The 25,510-nt window shown below is 40.6% G+C and overlaps 1 protein-coding gene across 6 annotated transcripts in view; it reads left to right on the forward strand.

Annotated features, from left to right (window-relative positions):
- Nucleotides 1–25,510, forward strand: part of galnt13 (UDP-N-acetyl-alpha-D-galactosamine:polypeptide N-acetylgalactosaminyltransferase 13) — a 349,729-nt gene that overhangs the window by 174,586 nt on the left and 149,633 nt on the right. For all 6 annotated transcript variants that reach the window (XM_048599345.1, XM_048599346.1, XM_048599342.1 and 3 more), the window contains 2 exons: nt 6,074–6,240; nt 24,537–24,744. In XM_048599345.1, coding sequence (XP_048455302.1) covers nt 6,074–6,240; nt 24,537–24,744 — 375 coding nt within the window. The remainder of the gene's footprint in view (nt 1–6,073; nt 6,241–24,536; nt 24,745–25,510) is intronic.

Consider the following 25,510-nt stretch of genomic DNA (forward strand, 5'->3'; position numbering starts at 1 on the left):
GAATAGTCCTGGGATTACTGCTTTGGAAGTCCTGCTTTTCAATCTCTTTTCTAACTTCCTGAGGTTTCAGGACTCAGAACCCTTTTAACCTAAGCCATTGCTATTGAGATAGATTGTGACCATTGACTGTTCACCTTCCCGAGTAGAATGTTCTGCAACTGTTCCATCATATCCTTAGTCTTGGCACCAGTAGGCAACACATCATCTGTGGCGATGGCCACAGAAATACCACTCTGTTTCCCCTAACTAGTTAATCCCCATCATTACTGTTCTTACCCTCCTCCTTCTGTATAACTGAGCTGCCTGTGGTGCCATTAACCTGGCTGTGACTACACTCTTCGAAGGAACCACCACCCTCACCAGTGTCCAAAGTGGATTAGTGAGTGGGATCTAAGGCAACTCCTCCTCTAAATACCTATTCTTTTGGCTTGCTTGGTGGCCAGCCGTTCCCTTTCTGCCTCCAGTCTTCAGTCACTGATTGAATTCTAGATATATTTAATCACTCTGTTCAAGATGTTATAATACACCTCCGGAGCAGGTAGGACTTAAACCTGGGCTGCCTAGCTCAGTGGTAGGGACGCTATCAGTGCACCCCAAGAACTCCTCCTGATTGAACTCTAAAACAGAGCTCAAGATTCTGCAGCTGGTGACCATTTAGTGCACATGTCGTCACTGGTAGCATCCATACCGTTCCCCAAACTACAAGACACACACTCCATTTGACCAATCTGTCCTGCCATTGCCTCTACTAACATCAATGTTATCTAACTTTGGTTCACTTAAATCACTGTTTTGACTTGACCTTAACTTAGTAAGGTTTATCAATAATTGTAAGGATCACTAATATTGTTATGTCTGATTAATACTTAAGACAGTTTATTAGTTGCAACAAACTTTATTTAAAATACTTCTTTCCCTGTGCTGTAAATTCTCATGTTGAACTTAACTCTTCTATTGTAGGTCTTACTCAGATGCAGTTGCCTGACCATTTGCCTCTTACCAAGTGTTTTGAAAGCCCTGAGCTTCTGATGAGCCATTAGTTAATTTTGCCTCCTGCTAGAATAATTGGCACCAATTGCTTCACTGTCATCTAATTGACAGATACCAGACAATTCCTTGTTTAGCAGTGTAATTGAACCTACCTGAAGGTTGTTATTTCTGTGTCAGAGCCTGAATCCTAATCGATATTTAAACCAGGAGAGACCTTAGTAGGATTTTACCTGTGAACTTAATTTACTGCTCACCTTACCTACCATTGCAGCATCAGAGAAAAGACCATTGAGGTCACCATGTCTGAACTGGTTGAACAAAATGGCTGCCTATTTTAGTCCCACTTACTAGCACCTGATCCATAGCCTTGTAAGTTGGTATGTTTTGGGTGTAGATCCAGATTCCTTTTAAGTCAGCTCAGCATTTCCACCCTAACCATCAAACTGGCCAGTGAATTTCAGTCATGCACCATACTTTGAAAAGGTTTTTCCTCATGTTCCTTCTATCATTTTAAATCTCGATCTCGCCACGATGGGCAACAGGTACTCTCTGTCCACTCTATCCAACCCCCTCATTATTTTTTACACCTTTATTGTCACCCCTCAAGCTGCTCTGTTTTAAGGAAAACAGCACTAGCCAACTCAGTCTTTACTCACCAGCAATTTTCAAGCTCAGGCAACATTCTAGTGAATCTCTCTTTGAAGTCTCTCTTGGACAATTATGTCCTTTCTGTAATGTGTGAGCAGAACTGTACACTCAGCTCCAGTTGTAGCCTATCTAATGTCTGATTATTGTTTGATTATTACATCCCTGCTCTTGTATTCAGTGTCTCTCCCAATGAAGGAAAGAATCCCACATACCACCTTATCGCTCAACCCTAACCCTAACCCTAACTCGGGCATAGTCCGTGATTGAAATGTGCACCCCATAACTGACCCAGCCTTGCAGCCCTTCTATATCCAGTCTTGAATTGTGGTGGATAATTAAACAACTGGAGCAAGAGGAGTAGGCTCCATAGCATAATGATGGGAGAGTCCAGCACATGAGTGCAAAGTACAAAGTTAAATTATTTGTAACCATTTTCAGTCAGAAGTGCCGAGTGCATGACCCATCCCAGCCTCCTCCTGATGTCCCCACCATCACAGATGACAGTCTTCAGCCAATTTGATTCCCTTCATTTGATATCAAGAAATGGCTGACACACTGGATACTGCAAAGGCTATAAAACCTGTCAACATCCTAGCAATGAAATTGAAGACTTGTGTTCCAGAAGCAGTGAGCCTCTAGTCAAGCTGTTCCAATGCATCTGTAGTACTGACTGATTTTTTTTTTGCGGGGATTGTCTTTTGAGTAAAAGTATAGTTACCGTAAACTTAATAATAATTTTTGCCTATGTACGGTCATGCATTTTAAAGTTTTTCCTTTTCCCAATCCATCTCAGCCAATTTGCTCCTCGTAGCTTCACAAGTTCCTTTGCTCAAATTTAACACCCTGGTTTCAGATTGAACTACCTTACTATCAAACTCATTGGCCCAAATACTCTCGTGGTGCAAGAGTCACTTCTGCATCATAGACTGAAGTTGTGTGTCAGAAACATTCGGAATCGTTAACGTTGCAGAATGCATGACAGTTACCAAGGGCATTGAATGTTCATACAGGTGTGTTTCCTGTGTCTGGATCCCTTGACAGACTCCACAAAAGTTGGAGAACTTGAAGCATTCCGATTTACCTTTCCAGGGTAACTATTAAGCTTCAGTTAGAGCATCAAAACTCTAAATACTAACTCCTCAGAAGTATTAAACTGCTGACTCACCGCTGAATTCCCAGCTACATCCCCTCCATTCCCTTATGTATGTTGGACTCTTGACAAGCACTGTCCCTTCCTGAATTAATTCCACCCCACTCTTGACCCAAATCTACTGGACCAAACACCTACCATAAACTAGATATGTCCTCTGCCGCAAGCCTGTGACGCCCTTTGTTGAGCTTTTAGAACCAACAGCCTTTCCTTTCAACTGATCCCCAAGCTGACTCTTTACTACTGCCAACCCACACCTGCTCCTGCCTCCAACCCCTCACTCCCCTAGCCTGAATATGCTTACCTGGCAGCCCATCCACATGGCATGTTGCTGACCTTACCAATTTGGCACCCTTCACCCCTTCCTAACCTGGCACCCTAACCTCACACCTTACATACTTACCCTTTCACAGGAGCTGTCAAAGTGGCTGGCTGTGCTACAAGACATTTAACTCACAAAACTGTTGCAAAATTGAGTGTGGCTTCCGTGCTGATTCTCTCTGTTGCTCGATATGTCAATTCCTGGACAGTTTTGTTCAAGAACTTTGAACGCAGAAGAGACCTAAAGGTAAATGGATCATTTTTAATCTAATCAGGGTTGGAAATAGTTTCCAAACCTGATGAAAATATCTGGGCCAATGTAATATTCTATTACTTAGTCATCTCTTAGCCCAAAAAGTTCTCTTAGCAAAGATTATTAATCAGTCCTTTTTTTTGTTACATAGTACTTGATCTAAAATAGCCTGCTCTCTTGTTTGTTCCTCATAATCTGTTCTCTAGTTGGAAACAGAGAGTAATGGTTAATGGATATTTTTTTGTCTGGAGGAATGTTTGTATTGGAGTTCACCAGAGGCCCCTTGCTTTTCTGATACATATTAATGAGCAAGACCTTGGTGTATGAGAGAGATTTTTACAAGTTTGCGAATGATTCAAAACTTGGACACATTGTAAACTGTGAAGAGGACGCTGTAGAACTTCAAAAAGACATTGATAGTTTGGAGGAACGGAGAGATAGTTGGCACAAGAAATTCAATACTGGGAAGTGTGAGTTGTGTGTTATGATCCCAGCTGACAGTAATCCTGAACAAATCAGATCCCATTGTGAGGCCCATCTTGATAGATCAGAAGTTTTATTTTTGCTATTGTCACTAATGTAAGTGTCACTACATATTTTCAAGAGGCTGCTAATGTACTTTGAACAAAAGAATTTAAGGGTTAATTATTGCAAAAATAAAAAAAAGCTAAATCAAATATTGTGTTAGACAAGAATGATTTCTTATGGTCTTATTAAATATATCGGAAATCAAGATTCAACCTTTTACCCTTACCAACAACTTTACAGAAGCTCAAATAAAACAAAGAACTATGAATGCTTAGTTAAAGACAAAAAAAAAACTGCAGATGCTTGAATCCAAGGAAGGATAATACCCCAAACGTTGACTGCTCCTTTCCTCCAGATGCTGCCCGGCCTGCTGTGTTCTTCCAGCCTCCTGTTTGTCTACTGTGAATGCTGAGCTGGTCTGGCAGCATCTGTGGAGAGAAAGCAGAGTTAATGTTTTGAGTACAGACTTCTGGAGAGTCACTGGGCTCAACATTAACTCTGTTTTCTCTCAACAAATTATGCCAGACTTGCTGAGTTTCTCCAGCATTTTCTGTTTTTTCTTACAGACATTCAAAAATTAGTGAATAATCTCCCTGTCTACAGGTTAAGGTTTCTTGTCCAGTTGGCATAACTATAATAGGTTTCTGAAACCTTTTTTACTGACTGCTTAAAAGCTTTAAGAACAATCACATTGTTTTTCCATATCTTTTACCTTTAAGCAGTTTTTTGCTTCTTGAGTTTTCTTCTAAGCCATTCAGCTCTTTAGGAGAGCCAGTACAGACATAATAAGCCACATGGTCTCCTCCTTTTGTGATTGTGCTTATGCTAATTTTGGATAGCACTTAAAAATTTTTTTAATTAGGTTACAGAGAAACAACTTTGAATGAAAATAAATTTAATTGGAGATAGCATTACATGAGGAGACACAATATTACATTTGAACTACCTTGAATTTACCCTTGGCCTCATTCTGTCATTCTCTTGACTGTCAGAGAAAAACCTAATTCAGAGTGAATGAATAATCTCCATGTGATTGCCAGGCAGCAGATGCTGAATGCAGTTTTACGGTATTGATGCAGTCTTCCTGTTAAAGTAGTTCTGAGCTGACTTGTCCAATGGATCACTAAGGAATACTATTACTGCTGTTGTGGTTGAAGTCATTTACTATGCCCCAACGGAATATTGAGCTATGAAAATATTTCCAAATAGTTTAATTTATATGAAGAATTATTTAGGCCTGTCATTTTATGTTGAATAAACTTGCCATGCCTTATTAATTGTCGAGAATTTAGTGGCACAACCAAATATAGCTTAGGCTTAATGCTAATTACTTCATTTTAGAGAATTCCAAAGCATTGAATAATTTTAAAAATGAACAGAGAGTGGACTGCATTACAGTGATCCTAATTTTCATGGTACTGTGTAATTAATTGCTATTTTATAAAGTATGTGCAATAACAATTTATTACATAAAACCATTTCAGTGATCATTTCTAGCTAAGTATGTAGAATGTTGACGTAGTAGTCTCATTTCTTAGTTTATTGCTTAAAAATAATTTAAATGCATTATCTACAGATCCTTTATATAACTGATGATGGATGTTAAAGTGAACATTTTGGGGTCAAATTAAATATTCTGTAATGTAAGAAGCTGGTGTATCTTCAAGTATTAATTCACATCTCATTAGAAAATTTTGCTGTTTCACAGGTTTTGACTTTGGTTTAGTTTTCCTTCTCGTACAACCAAGTAATCAAGCTGAGCTCATGCCAGCACATGAATGGCATTTGTCATGAAAGGCCAGAGGGAAGAGAATTCTGGGAATGGTTACTGAGACTGATTCATCATGTTTAAGTTCAGTTTTAGCAGGTGGATGCCATTTGTAGCCAAAGGCTCTTTTGGGTGTGAAAGATTGGTGGAAATACTAAGCAGCTGTCCAAGGTGAAATCACAACATAAATTGCCTTTGTTCAGTTAACAGAAGCAAATGTTTCATTTTGACATTAACCATTTTGCTTAAAATAGTTCATTCCATATGTTACCCAAATATGAAAACAAATGGTTTGTCCAGGTTCCTGAAATACTGTGATTGCCAATTAATGCGCTTAAAGCGATATGGCTCTGCAAAAGTAATTATTCTTCCAAGTTAGCAGACATCTGTAATTTTCTTTTCATCTTCTATACAGATGCAAGACAAAAGTCTACCAAGATGATCTTCCAGACACGAGTGTTGTCATTGTTTTTCATAATGAAGCCTGGAGCACGCTGCTTCGCACAATTCACAGTGTTATCATTCGTTCACCCAAAAGGTTACTGACTGAGATTATCCTAGTGGATGATGACAGCGAAAGAGGTAAAATCAATCTTTGATCCATAACAGTAAATATTGTGATGAGAAATATCATTGTATTAAATCAAGGATAAAAATGTTGCTCATTCAATAATTCAAGTAAGCTTTGACAGATGAGCTAATGTTTAGTCTTGTTATATTTGAGTCTATTTATTCATTAACAAAAGGTGAAGGATCGTATTTGTTGTGCATGGTTCTGTTTTTGCCACCTCTACAGTTGAAGTTAAGATGCAAGTCTGATAACCATACAATATGATTAATCCTGAATGTGATCCCTTGAATCCATTTTGCTTCAGTTTATCTCATGGTAATATTGATGCATGCTATATTAGCATTGATGTTTTGCTAGCCACCAACAGATTTTGTGGGACTAACTGGGTAAGCAGCAATTTCAAATAGGAGATCTGCAATGCTAACTCTGTACCCAAAGTTGATCATGCTGTGAAGTGGATGGAAGCAGAACTATGAGGCTTCGATTCAGTTGTACCATCTAGCTTTTGTACCATATGGGCTACCATTTCATGGCTAATTTCAGAAAGGACTAGACTGCCATATGGGTCCTTTGAAGGCAAGGAAATGGTGGGATGCTTGGGTGCTGAAACTTAGAAACTCACTGAGAGTATACTCATGCCAGAGTGTATCAGGCAGTTGTGTGACTGGCAGCTTAGTCCGAGCAGTAGAGACCCACAGAATCTTGCTTTCGAATAAAGCAAAATCTGCAGAGCATCTCAACCATAGTCTGTCAGTGACTGTCACTGTCACTTCTGTTTTTAATTTCAATGCGTGGGGCAATTGTAGGCTTCTACAAATAACTGCTGACACATGCATTAAGCAAGTTACAGATGCATTATAATGTAGACCTTGCAAATGCAGCACGTTCACACATTCACAACCAGGAGAAAAATGATTGAGCACTAAACTTATAGAGAGTGACAGAATTTCCCTAAGGTGCAAGGAGTTGCCATTTGTACGATGTGGTCAATCATCAGCAGTAATCAATTCCGGTTTCTCAATGTGCAGCTTATTAACGCTTGGCAATATTTCATAATTGACCCCAATCAACCTTGATGACATACACAGATGGAAATTTGTCTGTGAAAAATTTTTGACTTAAAAGACTACCAAGCAGCTACAATGTAGACCTGAACCAAAAGGTCCACTTGTTGAAAACTGATTCCTGCTGGAGGCACTGTGTACACTGTACACTTCTCATTCTTGCTACTGACAAGCAAGAGTGTATGATGTTACTGGCAACTGGACTTCTGCTCAAACCATTAGGAATTAAGATGACACTTAACTTGCAACAACTAACTTGAGATGAAAATGCTGTAATCTGCACCTTTTGTGGTGCTGGATGGACAACAGGGCCCCATGTCCTCTCGTCCACATTTGCAGACATTAGAGAGGGTGGGCCTACATGTGCTCCCATTCAGAGGCACAGCACATTATGTGACCCTACTAGAATAGATATGTGGGAGAGCAGTATGATCATCAAAGCCCCACGTGATGTTCATTGATAAGCTTGTTCCTTTCTCAAACGGAAGAGAGTCTTTTCTCTCATGACACTTGAGACACCAATGGCAAAAGTCAAAGCATTTTTCAGCCCTTAGGGCCAACATTATGCAGAGCCTTCTGAAGAAGTCCCTATTAGTAACATACATATCACCCTGAGTGTCAGACTCAGATGACAATTTGTCAACATAAAGTTTCTTTGAACCGTGATGAACATTTGATATGACCGCAAGTGAGGACGTAGGGAATGGTGCAGTGGAGCTAGCAGCAGTAATGGGGGTTATGGGAGTAATTGAGTTGCAGCATTAAAAATCTACAATTATTATATACTTCCTATGACCTCTTCAATAGCATCGACCTAGGATTTACAATATTTCCTCCTTGTTTGATCTAGACAGTGCAGGATTGGGCATATTTCACTCAGTGTCTTCCTTTTGACACAAAAGCATATATTGAAAGTTATCTTTGACATAATAAACTAAAACATAGAAATCAAAACCTAATGTCTGATAACAAATATATGATAATGTGTAGCAAGCAATTAGATTCTGCATAAGACTTTTAATCAGGTGATTTCATGTGACATGGATGGCGAGAAACTGGGAAAGCAGTTCAGTAGTCTTTACTCACAAGACCCCACCACCAAAGACATCTTTCCCTCCCCACCCTTATCTGCTTTCCGGAGGGACCACTCTCTCCGTGACTCCCTTGTCCGCTCCACGCTCCCCTCCAGCCCCACCACACCCGGCACTTTTCCCTGCAACCGCAGGAAGTGCTACACCTTCCCCCATACCTCCTCCCTCACCCCCATCCCAGGCCCCAAGAAGACTTTCCACATCAAGCAGATGTTCACCTGCACATCTGCCAATGTGGTATACTGCATCCGCTGTACCCGTTGTGGCCTCCTCTACATCGGGGAAACCAAGCGGAGGCTCGGGGACTGCTTTGCAGAACACCTTCGCTCGGTTCGCAATAAACAACTGCACCTCCCAGTCGCGAACCATTTCAACTCCCCCTCCCATTCCTCAGACGACATGTCCATCCTGGGTCTCCTGCAGTGCCACAACGATGCCACCCGAATGTTGCAGGAACAGCAACTCATATTCCGCTTGGGAACCCTGCAGCCCAATGGTATCAATGTGGATTTCACAAGCTTCAAGATCTCCCCTCCCCCTACCGCATCCCAAAACCAGTCCAGCTCGTCCCCGCCTCCCTAACCTGTTCTTCTTCCCACCTATCCCCTCCTCCCACCTCAAGCCACACCCCCATCTCCTACCTACTAACCTCATCCCGCCCCTTTGACCTGTCTGTCCTCCCTGGACTGACCTATCCCTCCCTAACTCCCCACCTGCACTCACCTTTACTGGCTCCATCCCCGCCTCTTCGACCTGTTTTTTTCCTCTCCACCTATCTTCTCCTCTATCCATCTTCTATCCACCTGCCACACTCTCCCTATTTATTTCAGAACCCCCTTCCCCTCCCCCATTTCTGATGAAGGGTCTAGGCCCGAAACGTCAGCCTTTCTGCTCCTATGATGCTGCTTGGCCTGCTGTGTTCATCCAGCTCTGCACCTTGTTGTCTCGGATTCTCCAGCATCTGCAGTTCCTACTATCTCTGACTCACAAGATCTGTTGAGTTGATACTTGCTGATCAGAAGGTTTCTTCTTGGCTTTACATCTTGGAATGTTTCCACTGGTTTGCAAGAGGAACAGAGTGGCTGGGTCACTTATAAAATGTCTCTGATTTATCAATTAAAAGTTACAGCTTACAACAACTGTTGAAGGGAAGATAAATTATTCTCTTCAGGTTTAAAGTAGGTTTTGACAGCAGAGAACAGAGAGACAATTCCTGAGCTGATGGAGATCTGATAACTTCTCTGAAGCTTGTTCCTTGCTCCAAACTGTTCAGTTGCCTGAGAACCAATCACACAGTTGTTGGCTGGCAAAAGGCCTTTGTCATTGATAACTGATCACTAGTCCATAGACCTATCAACTTCTTGTTGACAAGCAAAGCTCCATCTGAATTTAGAACTCTTTTGCCTTGTGCAGAATCTAATTGCTCATCTGTAATTTGAATTTCAATTACTGATGTTCAAACAGCTGTTTGCATGATACTTGCCACGATTGACAGATTACTTGCTTTTGAAAACATGCAGCAATCCTTACAAAACACTGGTTTTAAAACGAATATGGTCTTAAAATGCCTTTTAAGGAAATTACCCAATCTATTCCAGCCAATTCACCCCTCATGTTTGCAGTTTCCTATGTTTAGATTTAAGATGTTAGCTTTGATTTGGACCTTCACATTCTATTCCAGTGAAGAATTCAATCAGGTTAGGGTCAATTTTCCCCTCACAATGAGATTAATTTTTAACCTCTTCTCATTGCACAAAAACATATCTCAAATAACCTGCTCCCGAGGTGTTTCTTCAAAGTACCGTTCTATAACTTCACCTTTTACACACTCCAGGAATTCATCTGCTACAGTACCATTGCAATTTTAATTTGCCTAGTTGATATGTTGTTTAAGTCACTCATGGATATCCCAATATCTTTGTTGTATGCATCTCTAATTTCTTGTTTAATGTTACTACTGTTTAGAGGCCTATAGTGAACTCCCACTAATGTTTACTGCCTCTTGTTGCCACTTAGCTCAGCCCAGACTGATCCTACATCGAGATTTCCTGCATCAGTAACCTTTCTCACTATCGCATGATTTCATCTTTCAATAACAATATCACCTGGCCTCCCTTTCCACTTGGCCTTACTGATCTCCCTAAAGATTGATTACCTTGGTAATTTCAGCTCTCAGCCTTGGTCACTTCACAGCCATGTCACTGTAATCACTGTTGTATCATACCAGTACACAACTATTTGTCTTGTTATTTCATTTATTATATTGCAAATGCTTCATTCATTCAGCTATGGTACCTTCAGACATGCTCATTGAAACTTTTATATATCTTTCTCTGTATCAAGCCCTATTTGCTGCTGGCCCTTTGCTTTCCACTTTTGTTCTACTTTTCTATCTTTCATTTCTATTCTTTGTTTCCCTCACTGTTGTCTCTCTGCTCAGGTTCCTGTCCCTTTGCCAATCTATTTTGAATCCTTCCACACTGTGTATTAGCAAGCACCAGTGTGAGGATATCAGTCTGGCTTCTGCTGGAGGTGCACAGAACACAGGCCAGGAGATCCTAACCACTCACTGCATAAAACCGTTCTTTTTCATATTCTTTTGCCAATTGGTGTACTCTGATGGAAGGGTGGAAAATCAAATGGAATAGCTTTTGCTTATCTACTCTGTCCAGACCCTTGATAACTTTAAACAAATCTATCAAAATTCCTGTCAACCTTCTCTTAAGAACAATCCCAGCTTTGCCACATCAGTCTTTGTAAGTGAGGTCTCTGATCTTTGGAACTATTCTAGTAATTGTTTTCTTCACCCTCTCCCATGCCGCCTTATCCTTCTGACAGCGAGGTGCCTAAAATTGAACACAATACTTCAGGTGAGGTGGAGGGAGCATTTTATTAAATTTTGCCATAACTACTTAGTTTTCAATTTCTTTGTCTCAATTTATAAAGTCCTGGATGCTGTTGTCTTATTAACTGCTTTCTCATTTATCCTGTGATCTTCTAGAATTTATACACATGTACCCCCAGGTTTTCTGCTCCTGGTTTCTGTTGAGAATTGTATTCTTTATTTCACCTTTCCTCTTTCTTCCTACCAAACTGTATAACTTCACACTTCTCTGCATTAAGTTTCAGCTGCCACATATGCAGCCATTCCACTTACCTGTTGGTATCTCACCTCACAGTTCACAATAGTCTACATTTTGAGGCATCTGCAAATTTAGAAATCATGCCCTACGTAAAAGTTCTTGAAAATAATTTGAAAGTTAGCCTCCTCTCTCTCATAATAATGTTGGCCTACAAATATTTTATCAGATTCTTAAATACCTAAGAATAAACTCCAAACCAAGTGAGACTTTTGAGTCAATCTAATGTTAATAATTAGACTAAGACAAAGCAAAAGTTTATGTTAGTTCTGGGATTGGCTAAGTTTGTATTTCTATCAATTCTGTAAGTGCAAAATGAAGAAAGACTTCTGACTCATGGGTGTCCCAAAATACTTTCTTACCAAGAAGTACTTCTGAGTGTAGTCATTGTTGTAAAGTAGGAAACCTGACAGCCAATTTAAGTACAGAGAGTGATATTGTTTGAACAGTAAATATTGGTGACAGCCAGGATAACTCCTCATCAAACTTCATGTTTTAACTGCGCATATTTCTACTTGTATTTTCTTTATTCTTGCATGGCTTGTGGATGCTGCTGTCAAGGCCAGCATTTATTGCCATCCTAATTGCACTTGAACTGAATCGTTTGCTAAGCCATTTCAGAAGGTATTTAAGAATCAGCTACACTGATATGTCGCATGTAGGCCACAGCCAGTAAGTAGATTTCCTTCTTTAAAGTACATTAGTGAGCCATTTTTATTTGCTGAAATCCATGATACTTTCCTGATCATGTCACTAGCATTATGTTCTGGTTATATACATTGAACTTAAATTCCACCAGCACATGTCCGCAGATCATTAGCCTGAGTCACTGGATTACTGATCCAGTGACATTATTACAATGCCATTGTGTCCCCTTACCAAAAAAAGGCAGACTTCTGGTACTAATGAAGTTAATGATCAAGTCTAAATCCATTGTGATACTGGCCAATATTTAAGCATGTATTCTGTTGCACTATAAAGAAGTACTATAATTGTAGAATCAGAATCATAGAATGCCTACAGCATGGAAACAGGCCATTCGACCCATCGAGTTCACACTGAACCTCTGAACAGCATCCCGCCCAGACCCACCCTCTACATTTCCCACCCTCGACACTGTGGGCAATTTAGCATAGACAATCCACCTAACCTGCACATCTTTGGATTGTGGGAGGAAACCGGAGCACCCGGACGAAATCCACGCAAATACGGGGAGAATGTGCTAACTACACACAGACAGTCGCCCAAGGCTGGATTCGATCCTGGGTCCCTGATGCTGTGAGGCACTAGTGCTAACCACTGAGCCACTGTGCTGCCCAAGATATTGCTTTCTGTTCAAGGTCACATATAGACGTAAGACAGACAGTGTCAGTTTCTGATCTCACTGTATTTGCTGATGGAAGATAATCTTGTTAACACTGAGATGTGCCTTTGACAAAATGGAAAAGAGAAGACCATTCTCTCAATTTTATCATGATATCACAACTGCCAATTATACTTTTTCTTTGTGTGAACCACCAGTTTAATTCAACTATAGACAATACTGATGTGGAACTTACAGAACTATTCTTGCACTTTTCTCGTTAGGAGAGAAGGCTTTAATATGTAAATAATTTGTAAACATTGATGGTAGATTAATATAACACACTGTAAATAAAACTTACATTTATTGAAGCTCTATGCAAGCCACTTGCAGCAAACATTTTTGACAATTTGCTATATAGTTTTATTGTAGCTTGAATACCATCACAGTTTAGGTCATGTTTTTAATCCTCGAATCGTTCTGCTTTATCCTCATTTAAGCAAATTAAGAAACAGATGGAAGTCTTGCTAAGCAGCTTTCAGTAAACAATCCTTTGAGAACAGTAGTATGTCTCATGTAGACGAGTATTTAATAGAATATCACACCGATTTGAAATAAACGTTTTTGTAGAAATCATTTTATTTTGGCATTTGTACACTCCTGATTAAGTTATTGTCACTGCATTTTGACAAATTTACATGAACACATCTTTTGGAGCATGAATGATTTAATTGACACTCAAGCTAGCAATACCAAGATTTAAATTACATCTGATGATACCAGTGATATATGTTTAACCTATTGCTGTTAAAGTAACTGTAGTATTGAACAAGGCAACAGGCTAGAAACATATAGAGAAAATACTTCATTTGTGCTCAGGATCAGAAAGATAAGATAGTAACTAACAAGAGAAGGAAGTCGAATCAGGAAGAATCATAGTCACACAGGATAGAAACAGATCCACCAGTCCAACTCATCCATGCCAACCAGGTTTCCTAAACTAAGCTTGTCCAATTTGCCTGTGTTTGGCCTGTATCCCTCTAAACCTTTCCTATTCATGTACCTGTCCAAATGTTATTTTAATGTAATTGCACCTGAATTTACCACTTCCTCTGACAGTTCATTCCATATATGCTCACCCTCAGTGAAAAAGTTGTCCCTTAGCACCCTTTTAAATGTTTCCTCTCTCACCTTATAACAATGCCTAAATCTAGTTTTGGATTCCCCTACCCTAGGGAAAAGACCTTGACTCTTCACCCTATCCATGCCCCTCATGATTTTATAAATCTCTATTTAAGTCACACCTCAGCCTCTGACACTCCAGGGAAAATAGCTCCAACCTCATCGGCCTCTCCCTGTTGCTCAAACCCTCGAACCCCGGCAACATCCTTGTAAATCTTTTCTGTTCCTTTTCAAGTTTAACAACACCTTCCCTACAGCAGGGCAAAAAGAATTGAAAGCAGTATTCCAAAACTGGCCTAACCAGTGTTCTGTACAACCACAACGTGACATCTCATTTCTTTACACAATGCACTGACTAATAAAGTGTACCAAATGCCTTCGTCACCAAATCCTGCCCCCTGCACAATCTCCTCAGCCACGCATTCACCTGCTCTATCCTCCTATTCCTACTCTCACTAGCACATGGCACTGGGAGTCATCCAGATATTGCTACCCTTGAGGACCTACTTTTTAACCTCCTGCCTAATTTCCTATATTCTCTCTTTAGAAACTCATCCCCTTTTCTTTCTGTAGCGTGGTACCCAACGTGTACAATGACCTCCTGCTGGTTACTCTTCCCTTTGAGAATATACTGTGCCATCTCTGAGACATCCCGACCCTGGCACCAGGGAGACAACACACCATTCTGATGTCTCGCTGTCAGGCACAGAAATGTCTATCCGTGATCCTGACTAGAGAGGCCCCTATCACAATTGATCACTTGGAACCTGACATACCCCTCATTACAAGTAGAGCCAGTCTCAGTACCAGAAACCTGGCAGTCAGTACGGCATTCCCCTGAGAGTCCATCATCCCCTACATTTTCCATAACAGCATATTTTTTTGAGATGGGGATAGGCACAGGAGATTCCTGCACTACCTGCCTACCTCTCTTACCTTTGCTAGAGGTAATCCATCTACCTGATCTCTGTTTTTTCTACCTTCCTGAAACTTCCATCCACCACACCCCTCGTTCCTGTAAATTCTTGATTGTCTTTAACTACCGCAACAACAAATCCATAGTTAATTATTAACTCCAGACACACAGACAACCCACTGGTTACTAACTCAAAAACGAGAAACCCAAACACTCAATAACTAACATCAAAACTTATATATCTATAAATCTCAGTTTAGACCACAGTAGTCGAAGTGCATGAAACAAGGGGGCTACTGATCTCAATTTCTCGTCCTCCATGTTCTGTTATCCTTAATATACAATTAATTTGTCAGACCCTTTTTTGTTGTTTTGGCAGAGACTGTATATTTATACCCTCTAAATATCTGGCCAATAAACAAAGACCAGGGCTAACTCATCGTTTGTTGATGAGTTCAAATCCCACTACAGATGCTGGTGAACTTTAATTGTGTCAAATTAATAAATTTGGAAGACAAAGTAAGTTTCCAGATTGGTGCCCATTGAACTACTGAGCACAGTTCTTAAACTATGTGAAAACATAAGAAATGGGAGCAGAAGTATGTTATATGGCCCTGGATGCTTCCTCTGTCATTTAAGAAGATTGTGACTAATCCTGAACCTCAACTGTACTTTTGCCCTATACTTCTTGGTTCACAAGAGTCCAAAAATCTATTAGTATCAACTTTGAAGTTACTGAGCAATTGAAAATTCACAGCCCTCTGAGGTAGAGAATTCCAAAAATCTGCAAAGCTCTTGAATGAAAAATATATTCCTAATTTCAATCTGAAAATGCTGACATTTAATCCTGAGATTATGACTCCTAGTTGTAGACTCCACAATCACGGATTGTTGGTAGCTTTCTCATCTCTTGAGTCACATGTGGTGGGTTGAAGTCTCCAGTACTCGAGCATGAAAATCAAAGCTCTCACTTCAATACTTAACTGGCGTGCTGCATTGTTGATGTTGCCGAGTTTAAAATGTTATGATAAACCAAAGCTCTGTCTCCTCTATTAGCTGTTCATAAAAAAAAAAATCATGGTTCTATTTTGAAGAAGAGCAGAGAGTTTGTACCTTATGTCTTGGCCAGAATTTATCCTTCAATTGACATTTCAAACCCAGACGATCTGGTATTATCACAGTTTTATTTGTGGGATTTTGCTGCATGCAAATTGTATATCATGTTTTGCAACAGTGATTACTATTGAAAAATGATTATTGGTTCTAAAGCAGTTTGGAATGTCCAATGAACTTGTAAGGCATTATATGAATACCAGCTCTTCTTTGTATTTGACTATTTGTTTTCCTTCTTGTCAAACTGAATAAGGCCACACTTCACACTATTAGCCACCATTGTATCTCCTCTTGTAACTTTTCTGAATCCCTTTGGAGAGTCTTTGTGTCCCACTCACACTTTATTCTTATATCATCAACAACCTTGAATGCATTGTTTTTAGTGCTTACATCTAAACTATTAATATTGACCATAAATAGCTAAAGCCCCAGCACTTATCCTTGTCCAGTAATAATCCTAAAAATAAGCTGTTCATTTAAAATGGGGTTTTTATTTCTACTTTGTTTTCTGTCAATTACATCAGATTTTAGCTGTATAAGAGTAGAACTCTAACAATACTTACGTACTAGCCAATGCTTACCCTACAGTTAGAATACTGCCCATCTAGCTTGGACGTTGAAGCCACAGACAGTATAAAGTGACTTCAAGATTGGGAAAATAGATAAGAGAAATTTAGGATTTGGTTTTGATAGTTTAAATTGAAGTAAATGAACATCTAAGGAGGTTTAAGTAACGTACTGAAACCAGCTGAAAATTCAGTGAGGAAAGATCCTCAGTATATTTGTTCTTTACTCCTTCATAGGATTTGAGTGCACTGGCAAGGCCAACATTTGTTGCCCATCCTTACTGGCCTTGAGATGAAAGAGAGTCAGGAGAGATTTTTAGGTTAACATTTTATTACTGTGGGCTTTGACGCACCACAGCCTGCAAAGGCCTCAGCATTGACCCCTGTGAATCCCCACTAGAAACAGACTTCCAGAAACAGCATTGCCCTTCTGCCATCTCCTTCTGCTTCCTGTCTGTCAGCCAAATTTGGATCCAATATGCTACTTTGCTTTGCATCTCAGGGGCAGTTAATTTCATGACCAGTCTGGCTTGAGGATCCTTACCATAAAACCTTTCTAAGGTCTATGTCAAATGCATTATTCTTATTAACACTCCTGGTTATCTCCTCAAACATTGCATCAAATTTGTCGAGCAAAACCTTCCCATAACAAATCTATGCTGATTGTCCCTTATTAATCTGTGACCAAAGAGGATTTGAAAATTGCTGTCAGGGCCCCTGATATTTGCTCCAATGCTTCCATCAGCAGCCTAGAATACGTATCATCTGGGCTAGCAGGTTTATTTACTTTTAAGGCTGCTAAACCCACTAGTACCTTGTCTCTCTCTATGTCAATGTCTTGCCATATTTCACAGTCCTCCACCCTGATATCTATATTTGCTTTGTCTCTTTCCATTGTGAAGGGAGATGCTATTTATCCTTTGAGGATTGTACTTGTGTTTGTCTACACACGGACTATTGATATTCCAGGGCATGTCGATATAAAAAAGGAGGTGGTGTTGGGGTGTTTTGAAAAGTATTAAAATAGATAAATCCCCAGGACCTGACAGGATCTCACCCAGAATACTGAGGGAGGCAAGGGAGGAAATTGCTGGGCCTTGTATGAATTCTTTGCATCCTCTTTAGTCACAGGAGAGGTCTCAGAAGACTAGAGGACTGCCAATGTTGTTTCTTTGTTTAGAAGGGCAACAAGCATAATCCAGGAAATCACAGGCAGGTAAACATTATGTCAGTGATCGGGAAATTATTGGAGAAAATCCTTAGGGACAGGATTGCTCACACTTGGAAAAATATGGACTTATTCATGATGCGCAGCATGGTTTTTGTAGGACAAGTCATGTCTCACAGACTTGATTGAGATTTTTATGGAAGTGACAAAGATGATTGAGGGCAACACAATGGATGTTATCTGGATGGACGTTGGCAAAGCAAGATCCCTCATGGCAGGCTGATACAGATGATGAGGTCACATGGGATCCATGGTGAACTGGTAAGATGGTCATAGAACTGTCTTGTTCATAGAAGACAAAAAGTAGTGGTAGAAAGTTGTTTTTCTGACTGGAGATCTGCGACTAGTAGTATTCCACAGGGTTCAGTTCTGCGACTGCTGTTTTTTGCAAAAAATGATTTGGAGGAGAATGTAAGTGGCCTGATTGGTAAGTTTTTGAATGCCACAAAGATTGGGGAGCTATGGATAGTGAGGAGGTTTGCCAGAAGATACAGAAGAATATAGATAGGCTGGAGACTTGGGCAGCAAAATGGCAGCTGGAATTTAATCCAGACAAATGTGAGGTGATGCTTTTGGGAAGGTCTAATACAGGAGGGAAGTATACGGTAAATGGCACAACCTTTGGATGTAAAAACATAGGAAGGATCTAGGCATGCATCTCCACAGTTCCCTGAAAGTGGCAACAAAAATAGTTGAGGTTGTCAAGAAGGCATATTGCATGCTTTCTTTCATTGTCGCAGCACAAAGTATAAAAGTTGGCAAGTGATGTTGCAGCTATATAGAAAGTTAGTTAGGCCGCATTTGGAATATTGCATCCAGTTCTGTTTGCCATACTGCTAGAAGGATGTGGAGGCTTTGGAGAGGATACAAAAAAGATTTACCAGGATGTTGCCTGGTTTGAAAGGTATTAGCTGTAAAGAGTTTGGGCAAACTTGGTTTGTTTTCACTTGATCATCAGAGGCTGAGGGATAACTTGATAGAAATTCACAAAATAATGAGAGGTATAGTTAGAATGGAGAGTCAGTCTTTGTCCCAAGGTAGAAATGCCAATTACTAGGGGACCTGGATTTAAGGTAAAAGGGGGAAAGTTTAAACGAGATGAGAGGCAAATCTTTTACACAGAAGGTGGTAGGCACTACCAGAGGAGGTGGTAGAAGTACTACTGGAGTAGTACCAGATGATTGGAGGGTGGAAAATGTTATTTCCTTGTTCAAGAAAGGGAATAGGGATAATCCTGGGAATTATAGACCAGTCAGTCTTACTTCTGTGGTGGGCAAATTATTGGAGAGGACTCTGAGAGATAGTATTTATGATTATTTGAAAAAGCACAGTTTGATTAGAAATAGTCAGCATGGCTTTGTGAGGGGCAGGTCATGCCTCACAAGCCTTATTGAATTCTTTAAGGATGTGATAAAACACATTGAAGGTAGGGCAGTGGATGTGGTGTATATGGATTTTAGCAAGGCATTTGATAAGGTTCCTCATGGTAGGCTCATTCAGAAGGTAAGGAGGCATGGAATTCAGGGAAATTTGACTGCACAGATACAGAATTAGCGGTCCAACAAAAGACAGAGCGTGGCAGTAGATGGAAAGTGTTCAGTCTGGAGCTTGGTGACCAGTGGTGTTCCGCAGGGATCTGTTCTGGGGCCTCTGCTCTTTGTGATCACTATAAATGACTTGGATGACGAAGTGGGTGGGTGGGTTAGTAAGTTTGCTGATGAAACGAAGGTTGGTGAAGTTGTGGATAGTGTGGAGAGCTGTTGCAGGTTGCAGTGGGATGTTGACAGGATGCAGAGCTGGGCAAAGAAGTGACAGATGGAATTCAAACCAGAAAAATGTGAAGTGATTCATTTTGGAAGGTTGAATTTGAATGCAGAATACAAGGTTAATGGCAGGATCCTTGGCAGTGTGGAGCAACAGAAGGATCTTGGGGTCCACGTCCACAGATCCCTCAAAGTTGCCACCCAAGTTGATAGGGTTGTTAAGAAGGAATATGGTGTGTTGGCCTTCATTGGCAAGGGGATTGAGTTTAAGAGTCACGATGTTATGCTGCAGCTCTATAACACCCTGGGTAGACCACACTTGGAATATTGTGTTCAGTTCTGGTATCTCATTATTGGAAGGATGTGGAAGCTTTAGAGAGGGTGCAGAGGAGATTTACCAGGATGCTGCCTGGACTGGAGGGCAGGTCTTATGAGGAAAGGTTGAGGGAGCTCGGGGTTTTCTCATTGGAGCGAAGTAGAATGAGAGGTGACTTGATAGAGGTGTATAAGATGATGAGAGGCATTGATAGAGTGGATAGCCAGAGACTTTTTCCCAGGGTGGGAATGGCTATCACAAGGGGGCATAATTTAAGGTGATTGGAGGAAGGTATAGGGGAGATGTCAGAGGTAGATTCTTTACACAGAGAGTGGTGGGTGCATGAAATGCACTGCCAGAAATGGTGGTAGAGTCAGATATATTAGAGACATTTAAGCGACTTTTGGATAGTCACATGAATTATAGTAAAATGAAGGGTATGCAGGGTAGTTTGATCTTAGGGTAGGATAATAGGTCAGCTCAACGTCGTGGGCTGAAGGGCCAGTACTGTGCTGTACTGTTCTATGTTATATGTTCTGTGTTCTAAATACAATTGCAGAATTTAAGAGGCATCTTGACAGATACACAAACAGGCAGGCAATAGAGGAAGATAGTAAGAACTGCTGATGCTTGAGTCCGAGATAACATGCTGTGGAGCTGGAGAAACCCAGCCAGGCCAGGCAGCATCAGAGGAACAGGAAAGGTGACGTTTCGGGTCGGGACCCTTCTGGGGAAGGAGCACCGGACCCGAAACGTTAACTCTGTTTTTTTTTCTTCACAGATGTTGCCAGACCTGCTGAGCTTTCCCAGCAGCTTTGTTTTTGTTCCATGTGTCAGCATAGGCTTGGTGGGCTGAAGGGCCCTTTCTTGTGTTGTACTGTTCTTTGTTCTTTATTACCGCTATCATCTCTAATGGGCCTGACTCTTTCCCAAGAAAACTGCTTAGGTTTTCCTTATTTCTATTTGCCAATGCTTTCACATGCATTCCCTTAGCTTTCCCAGTTTGCTTTTTAAGATCCCCCCAACACTGTTTATACATCCCTAGGGATTCTGCCATATTGAGCTGTTGCGAGGTGCTGTAAGCATTTGCTTTTTACTTAATTCTAGTCTTTATGTCCCTTGACATCCAGGGTTCTCCAGGCTTGGTCCCACCCTTTGTTTTCGTGGGAATGTATTTGCCTTGTACTCTCATTAATTACTCCTTGAATAACCCCCACTGTTCTGATACAGTTTTATTTGCAAGTAACTGATCCCAGTCACTTAAGCAAACTTGTATCTTGCCTCAGTAAAATTAGCTTTTTTCTCCATTTAGAACTTGTATTCACTGCCCATCATTCACTATTCCATAACTATCCTAAATCTAATTATGTTATGATCATTATCTCCAAAATGCACCTGTACTAATATGCCTTCCAATTGCTGGACTTATTTATGAATGTTAGGTCCAAAATTGCCCCTCTTATGTTGGGTGTTCTGTTTATTGGCTAAGAAGAAAGTTCTCCTGATTGCAATTTCACAAATGTGTTCCATCTCTATCTTCCACACCGAAACCATCTAGTTAATATTTGGATAGTTAAAATTAGCTAAGAATTTATTAAACTGTTACTGCCTTATTATTCTTACACTTCTTTGACATTTGATTAACATTTTGCTCGGCTGTCTCACCCTGACTGTTTGATGGTCTATAGTGCACACTATGGGATGTTTTGTGTTTTTTTTTTACTTCTATCTATGTGGCCATCTTTGATTTTTCCATCATATACCTCATTTCTTCTATAATTGATTTGTTGATCAATGCTGTGACCCTCCCACCCACCACTCATCCTCCTCTTCTGTCTGGTTCTCCTTCCCATCTACCAAACAACAGTGATAGAGCTAAGTGATCTCACAACCAATGGGTCAAATCTAAGCTCTGCAGTCCTGCCACATCCAGTCATGAATGGTGTTGGACAATTAAATAACTCACTGGAGGAGAAGGAGGCTCCAGAAATATCCCATCCTCAGCGATGGAAGAGCCATCATATCAATGCAAAAGATAAGGCTAAGCATTTGCAGCAATCTTCAGCCAAAAGTTCCAAGTAGATGATCCATCTTGGCCTTCTCCAGTGGTTCCCAGCATCATTCCACGTATCAACAAACAGTTGGAGGCACTAGATACTGCAAGGGTTATGGGTCCTGATGACATTCCAGCAGTTGTACTAAAGACTTGTGCTCTAGAACTTGCCAGTCCCATAGCAAAACTGTTCCAGTAAGTATGGTGTAACACTGACTACCTATCCGACAAGTTGGAAAATTGCTCAGGGACAACCTCTGCATAAAAAGCAGGACAGATCCAACCCAGCCAGTTAACACCCCATTCTTCTACTCTCAATCATCAGTAAAGTGTTGGAAACTATCATCAATAGTGTCAAGCAGCACTTGCTCAGCAGTAACCTGCTCAGTGCCCAGTTTGGGTTCCACCAGAGTCACTCAACTGACCTCATTACAGCCTTAGTTCAAACATAGACAAAAGAGCTGAATTCCAGAGATGAGGTGAGAGCGACAACCTTTGACATCAAGCTTGTATTTGATCAAGTGCAGCATCAAGTAACCCTAGCAAAACTGGAATCAATGGGTATCAGGAGGCAAACTCTCCATTGGTTGGAATCATACCTGGTGCATTAGAAAATTGTTGTATTTGGAGGTGGTCAGGTATCTTAGCTACAGAACGTCTCTGCAGGAGCTCCTCAGGGTGGTGTCCCAAGCCCAACCATCTTCAGCTGCTTCATCAATGACCTTACTCCGTGAGAAGTGGGCTATTTGCGACGACTCATACTGAAACAGTCTGTGTTCAAATGGTGTGGACCTGGACAATATCCAAGCTTGGGCTGAAGAGTGGCACGTAACATCTGTGCCACACAAATGCCAGGCAATGACCATCTCCTATAAGAGACCATCTAACCACCGTGCCTTGACCTTTAATGGAGTTATCGTCACTGAATTCCCCACTATCAACATCTTTGGGGTTGCCATTGACCAGAAACTGAACTAGACTCAGCATGTAAATATGGTGGCTACAGGAGCAGGTCAGAGGCTAGAAATACTGTGGTGAATAACTCGTCTGACTCCCCAAAGCCTGTCTGACATCTGCAATGCACAAATCAGGAGTGTGAAGGATTCCTAAAACAGAGAAAAATACACCCAAACAAAGAATATAAAGGCAGAAAAATGAAGAAATAAAGAAAAATGTCCAACTTTCCAGTTCTTCTTGTTAAGTGCTCCATGATGGGCCGTGGACCTGGTGGTCAGGTATGAGACCCCTTCACTGCACTGCTACTGCTATAATGTAAGTCATTCACACTTCGGCGCCCTCTCGCCTCCACTGATGCCCTTGCTATGAGACCTTGATCGACCTCGCCAATGCAGATGCCGCCGGATACTGCACAAGCCCAAACTCCGCTCACGGCTGCCACAGGTCTGCTTTGGTCCCACTTCATCAGTGCAGCCACTGCTGATGCTGCTGTGTCTCGTACTGGGCCCAAACTTGCCTCCACTCCCTCCACCACCGACAGTCAGTAGCAGCAGTGTTACTATCTACAAGTTGCACTGCAGCAATTCACCAAAGATCCTTGGACAGCATCTCCCAAGCCCGCAACGATTTCCATCACGAATGACAAAGGCAGCAGATACATGAAAACATTATCACCTGCAAGTTCTTCTCCAGGCCACTCACCATCCTGACCTGGAGAGACATCTTCGTTCCTTAACCATCACTGAATCAAAATCTCTAAGGGCATTGTGGGTCAACCTACAGTGCATGGACTGCAGTGGTTCAAGGAGGCAGCTCACCACCACCGCCTCAAGGGCAACCAGGGATGGGCAATAAATGCTGACCAGGCCAGAAATGCCCATATCCCTTGAGTGAATTAAAAATGAAGTACACCTTTCTAACCAGAAATGTTGAACTGTCAATCCTGCCCACCTTGCAGCTAAGTGTCAGTCATAGCTATGATGTCATATTCCCATATGTCCATTTCTACCCTCAGCTCCTCTGTCTTATTTCTCAGCCTCCTTGCACTGAAATATATTCTGTTTTGCCTTGTTAATCTCTTTTTTTTTTTTTTCTTACCTAGCCTGTGTTTCCTCTGCCTTCCAGACTCACTTGTTTGTACTTTAACTTCTAATTTCCTCTCAGCTTCTCTCCCTTCTGAACTAGTCACAATCCCATCCCCTGCCATTGTAGTTTAAATCTGTTCCAACACAATTAGCAAACCTTCCTGTAAGGCTGTGGTTATGTGACTGTTCAGAAACCTGTAAAAGCACCTGTACAGGTGCTACCTCCTTGGCGCAATCTGTTTAAGGTGCAGTATCATTTATAATGTGCTGTGATATAAAATAAACTTTAACAGAAAAATTATATAAATCACTATCTTATACTTTTGGTTATGGTATGTTTTATTTCGGACATACTAGAATACGTTGCAGTTCTCCCTTTACAACTCAGAATTTTTTTTTAGATAAGGGACATAAAAGAAGTAAGAATACATCACTGAATGAATTGTCTGAGTTCACATGTTGCTTAAAATGAATTGCTGTTATTCTTCAGATATTGTTGAGTGAATTGGTTTTGAAAATCTCCTCTGCAGATTTTCTGAAGAAACCTTTAGACAATTACGTGAAGAATTTACAAGTTCCAGTGAAGATAATTAGGATGGAGAAGCGATCTGGATTGATTCGTGCCAGGCTCCGTGGTGCAGCTGCTTCAAAGGGCCAGGTCATTACTTTTCTAGATGCGCACTGTGAATGCACTGTCGGCTGGCTTGAGCCCTTACTGGCAAGAATAAAAGAAAACAGGTATATGGTCCCAATCCTGCCATATGAAAGGAATAATCCGTCTGCTAGTTGTGATTTGATTTTGAACTACGTTTTATGAATCTTAACAAGTTTCAAAACAAATCTGTGCCTCTTCACAGTTATTGTCAGAAATGTACGAAAAGTTGGCTTTGTTTCGACAAAGGCATATTGGGTTTATTTGAAATTGTCAAATGTTATCATCCTCCTGAGGCATCAGGCTTAGGCTGAGAATAAATATCTATTTCTGTTACGTTTTCTAAGTTTGTAAGTATTTTGAAATTTAACATCATGCAGCAAGCGACAGATGTACATTTCCTGCTGCATTTAAAGTTGAAATTAGTGCCTGTCAAATTTCTTTGCACAATATGGATGTTTGAAGAATTTAAGCTCAAACTTTGTTGGAACTACAAGGTTTTGGAAAGCTACATGAGGGAGAACAATGACATCTACTTAATTTGGTTTTATTTTAGCTGAACTAATCCTACTTGTTATTTACAGAAAGAACAAACTGAAACCTGTTGTTGAATGTCAACAGATGTGTTGCATTGCCTTAAGCTACCTTGAAAACAAAATCAAACATTTACCAGAATAAGATTAAACATCAACTGTTTCTGAAACACGGGTATTAACCTAGTAAAGCTATTTATTTTACTTTTGTATATTTACTTTCCAGTTTGTATTAGATTCATGTTTTGTCCTCTCTTTAAATAATTAATCTAATCAAACAAAACATCAAAGGGTCTTTTATTTAAACTATAAAACATAA

The sequence above is a fragment of the Rhincodon typus genome, chromosome 7 (assembly GCF_021869965.1).
Source record: "Rhincodon typus isolate 14 chromosome 7, sRhiTyp1.1, whole genome shotgun sequence".
Classification (NCBI taxonomy): Eukaryota; Metazoa; Chordata; class Chondrichthyes; order Orectolobiformes; family Rhincodontidae; genus Rhincodon; species Rhincodon typus.